The 4,965-nt window shown below is 40.5% G+C and overlaps 1 protein-coding gene across 1 annotated transcript; it reads left to right on the top strand.

Annotated features, from left to right (window-relative positions):
• Nucleotides 1-1,772: 1,772 nt before the first annotated feature.
• Nucleotides 1,773-3,902, top strand: LOC147312103 (uncharacterized). Its single transcript, XM_086267691.1, has 3 exons — nt 1,773-2,339; nt 3,158-3,318; nt 3,515-3,902. The coding sequence occupies exons 1-3, from the start codon at nt 1,874-1,876 to the stop codon at nt 3,857-3,859; spliced, it is 972 nt and encodes a 323-aa protein (XP_086123817.1). The 5' UTR covers nt 1,773-1,873; the 3' UTR covers nt 3,860-3,902.
• The last annotated feature ends 1,063 nt before the right edge of the window (nt 3,903-4,965 follow it).

Genomic DNA, 4,965 nt, shown 5'->3' with positions numbered 1-4,965 from the left:
ATCCTCGCTCTGCCTTATCTAATGCCCGGAGAAGAGATCACAGGGTGGTAATTATTTTACAGTCGGTTTTTACAGCCTTGGATCTGTCCAACATCACAGTGATGTATCTGACCATCAAAGACACCGAGAACGAGTCGCCCATGCTATAACATAAAGCATTTACTTTATAACAAATACCCAAGAATTTGCAATCAAATTGCTTGCTCTTGTTAAAACAGGATACATAATAAATGTTATAGAATATATGATGAACATGTACGCTGCTTTGTGGACTCTTCCTGTTCATGCACAGTTTTGTGCAGCACGCTGATGGGTGCATTAGCCATGGATAAGACACCTTGCTGTGCCCATGCTTTAATATTTGATCAGTGATGTAAGTTATAATAATTACACAACATTAACTCCTACTATACGCACAGCTCTTCCAGTCAAAGGAGGCGGCTGATAATTTACTCAAATATATATATGTATATGTAACGTTCCAGCACACACATGCAACTTTTACTTTAAACACGTAGGCTGTTTCTCTTAAATGCTGTGTGCTCAGTTCAGCAGGTGTTGGTGTATTTGTCTTGGACATGAGAACAGTTTGTTTTCCCAGGTCAATGACTGTCTCTTATCAATCCTGTAAAGTCCAGCAGGAAATCACACCTGGTGACTGTGGAAAATAGTCTATATAGATGAAGGCTGAACCCTTTAAGCGACGCTTAATTGCTCAGTTTCAGCCTCTAATTAAGATATTGTCTGTCTGTTTGTCTGCGACACGTAGGAATCAGTTTAGGTTGAAGGGAAGATCTCCTGGAAAACTATAACTACTTACATGCCGTCCTCTTTTGTGCACATTAATATATAAAATATACTACTGCATGCAATAGACGAAGAAGAAAACTGTCTTCCCTTTCCAAATCTTGGTTGCATGCACCGTGTGTATAATTGAAGAATAAATGCCAACTACTACGTGTTTTTTGTCACCTGTGTCTACTTTGCCGGTGTGGTTCTAATCTACAGGAGGGGAAAACAAAGAAAAGTTTGCTTTCTCTCAGTTTACTGCCCTTTTATGTGCTCTGTAGTGTGGTGATGACGATAATCATGGAAGCGGCTGCTGATAAGAACAGTTGGGTTTCTGTCAACCTTAGCAGGCTATAAAGTTTAATCAAGAGTTAGCTGTAAAATGATTAATTTTTGTCATAACTCTAAGTAAGATTACAGCAATTAAGGCAATATAGTCGTCAAGAGTGTTTGCACCTCACACATGTTGGATGTGTAATATAATGAGTGTGTAAGAGGTTGTGTGAGAAAACTACACCTCGACTTCACCTGAAACAGGGTTAAAGATAGAGGACGCAGACATTTAAGGAAGAAGAAGTTCACATTATTAATCTTTCTTTCCTTTTTACAAAGTTCTCCTACACAGGTTAATCTTTTCTGCTTTGAGATTTATTGACGCGTAAATGGTTCTAACAGGGGCTTACAGGAAGCCATTTCTGTGACCTAGTTGTATGCATAAGAAGGACGAGATCAATTAACACCAGAAGAGTTTGTGAGTTCCTGCCCCTGTGCTTCTGCAGAGCTCTGGCCAATCACAACAAAGCAGACTTTGTCGTGCGCTTGGGTTCGAGTAATTTTTGCGCTCACTGTCGGAGCGGTGAAGTGTTTTTTACACGCAGAGTTCGTGCAGTGGGTCAGAAAAAAGGCATTTCTTCCGTGAGTGGGAATGACAAGCTTAACCCGTGTATCAAGACCTTAGGGAAACATCGAAAGTTCATCAGAAGAGTTTATTTCATTATTGAAGTTTAGGTTCGGGTTTTAAAAACAACAAAAACGCTTCACACGAAATAACATCAACTGTTCAGAGGACACATCTCGAGTCAGAATGACAGCCAACATGGAGAAATCCAAAAACTTTCGAATTGATGCGCTGCTGGCGCACGACGTGGACCAGAGGACGGACACGGACAGTGCGTCCCCCGGGCTGTATCACAGCAGGAGCCCCGGAGACAGCCCGCTGTCGACCGGCGGCTCAGAGACGCCCTCCTCCCCTCATCCAAACTCCTCAAACTCGTCTCCGGCGCAGTCTGAAGTCCTCTCCAAGTCTCATCTCTTCAACCTGTCCCAGTCGGCATTCCCTGCCCTGCATCAGGTGGGTCTCATCGGAATGCACCCGAGCTCTGTGTATCCCGTGGCGGCCCTCGGAGGCCAGCACACCGCCTTCATGTACCCCGGCTTCACGCAGCTGGTCCATCCGTATCCGGAGCAGCTGAAGGGGGTCACCGGGACGCTCCCACTGGAGCCTTGGATCAGAGCCGGGATAATGATGCCCAGACTCAGAGAGTATAACGGTGAGTTTGCGTGTTTGTTTCCACAGATTTGCATTTTTCTCGCCTATAAACTTTATCATTGTTATTTTCGTACATGGTAAGAATTTTTCAACATCTTAATTTTTGGATCAAAGTTTTTGAATATTTAATAAAACTTGTTATAACATTCTTCTGCTTGGTATTAACATTTAAATAATAATTTAATAGTTGCAGTGTTTCTTTGTTGATCACGTATTTGGCCAGTGTGTTAATTTATGTAGAACAATAAAGCACTTCATAAATTGATTCTATATTTTTTCTTTAGTTATTGATTGTTTGGTGCACAGCTGCATGTGTTTTTCTCTGAGGTCGTTTATTGTAAAGATCACTATTACCTGTGTGTTCGTATTGAAAGTGCTTTGACATTGAGAAGCTGTAGTTTGAGGACGATTTATGTCATACAAATAACATGCACTGTTTATGGTAAAGGTAACACCTGATACAGACCTCAGTCAACTGATCACACTTATAGTGTTTTCATTAAGGTAATGGACCCCTGTGATGGTTTATTACTCCTCTGCAGCAATCCTGTTATCATGACCCTCCATCAAAGCAATAACTGTTAACTGACAGAAACACTGTGACACAGGTCGGCCGTGGCAGCAATGAGAAACCAGGATTTGGGATTTTGTAATATTTCCTTTCCTCCTTAATCCCATTTATAGATTACCTTTGTGTAGGCCGCCATATGATTTGCTTCCTTACAGGCCTACCAGTCATAACAAGTGAAATATTTCCACTTGCAGAGACAAATTAATATCATTGATATGTCATAAATAATTTGTCTGGTTTCTCCTCAGCACCATCTCAGACAGGTTTGTTGGGGAAGTGTCGGAGGCCCAGAACAGCTTTCACCAGTCAGCAGCTGCTGGAACTGGAAAACCAGTTCAAGCTCAACAAGTACCTATCCAGGCCTAAACGGTTTGAAGTGGCCACCTCGCTCATGCTAACAGAGACTCAGGTTAGACGCTGACAAAGTTAGTGAATGACCATATAAGCCAACAATGGCTATTTTTTGTGTGTAACATTAACAGCTCCCTGGTGTTTGATTTTTACTACATTCTTGTCAGCATTTCATATACCAACTTCATTTATTCTCAGTTCAGCCAGCTACATTACTAAATAGTCCAAACTGTGATGATTCCTGCCATTTCCAGGTTAAGATCTGGTTCCAGAACAGGCGGATGAAGTGGAAGAGAAGTCGCAAAACTAGGGAACAAGTAACTCCAAGCAGCCTCGCGGACAGAGAAAGAAGCGGGATGGATTTGAAGAGTATCAAACGTCACGGTGGCTCTCGCACCTTGAGCCTAGAGGATGAGGAGGAGATAGCAGGGGAACACGAGGATGAGAAAGAGCAGATAAAAGAGCTGAGAGAAAGTTCCTTTGGCTCTGTTGGGTTCACGAGGCATTCAGGAGGAGAAATGGCAAACTACAACTCTTACTCAGAGGAGGAGACTGAGGAGGGAGGCCCAGGAACAAAAACTGGGGCTTTCCCATCATAAACTCGTCCATGTTTTTATTATATGTCTTCTTATGCTCATTATTATTAAAATAGTAATGCCATTGCAATCCTGTGCACGAAGACGGTGGAATGAAAACAACGTTTTGTTAAAAGTTTTGCTTGGTTAGTTTGTTTTTTAACAGCCTGGATCATAGTGCTAAACCAACTCCAAACATCTCAGTCTGTTATTAATATTACATGAAATCAGAACTGTTCAATTGTTATGTACCTGAACATTTAATGCTTTAATAGCCAGCTATCCATCCATGAGTTATGACTTTAAAATCAACAAATAATTCAGACTTTTTGAATTTATCTTTATGACTTAAAGCCCACTTCCCTGTCCTGCCACCTGCAATAAACACATTTATCTTTGTACGCGCATGCAATTAAACTACATGAACGAGTGATAATGGCACTTTCATAGAAGGTAGTAGACAATGAGACAGACATAAAATAAAACTAATGGTGTCAGTGTGGATGGTAATATTATCCAGGTTTCCTGGTCCGTTACAATACGTGATTTACGTGAACTCAGCTGATGTTTCAGGGCATTATAAACACATAACAGGCACACTGTTGTGTTGCTACTGTATTTCCTTTTAGGAATTTAGTTTGTTTTATGATATTGAATGCTTTCCCTTTGTTTTAGTTTCTTGGAAATGCTTGTATTTAGTTAAAGCCATGGACTCAGTGAAATATCTGCATGCCTTGCTTTTCAAGTTTGCCTTCTCATCCCCCTCTGTAAAAAATATATAATTTAACAGTTATAGAATTTAATATATTTCTTTTTTTTTGCAATGCAGTGTCAGAGTTTTTGTTTGCTTGTTAATAAAATTTTCGAAATTACCTTAAATTCATGTGTTTTCAAGTTTGTTGAAAAAAAATGAGAAACTTTGGATTATGAATTATAATTAAAGTTCTATAATTTAATAAAGTAGACACAGTGTGGCTGAACCATTTAAAGGATGATTACCTGCTATAACCTAACATATCTCTGCATCCGCGTATTTACATACCGTAAAACTACGTCACAGCGTCACCACTCTGGTTACGTCCTCACGTAGCAGTTTGCAAATGACCCTTATCAGTCGCCGTAATTTCTTC

Source organism: Aulonocara sp. 'chitande type north' Nkhata Bay, linkage group LG16, assembly GCF_057382095.1.
Source record: "Aulonocara sp. 'chitande type north' Nkhata Bay isolate Kocher_YH1m ecotype deep benthic linkage group LG16, A_spYH_male_GT1.1, whole genome shotgun sequence".
NCBI classification, from domain to species: Eukaryota; Metazoa; Chordata; class Actinopteri; order Cichliformes; family Cichlidae; genus Aulonocara; species Aulonocara sp. 'chitande type north' Nkhata Bay.
The sequence above is the reverse complement of the archived record's forward strand: the minus strand, read 5'-3'. Positions and strand labels throughout refer to the sequence as shown.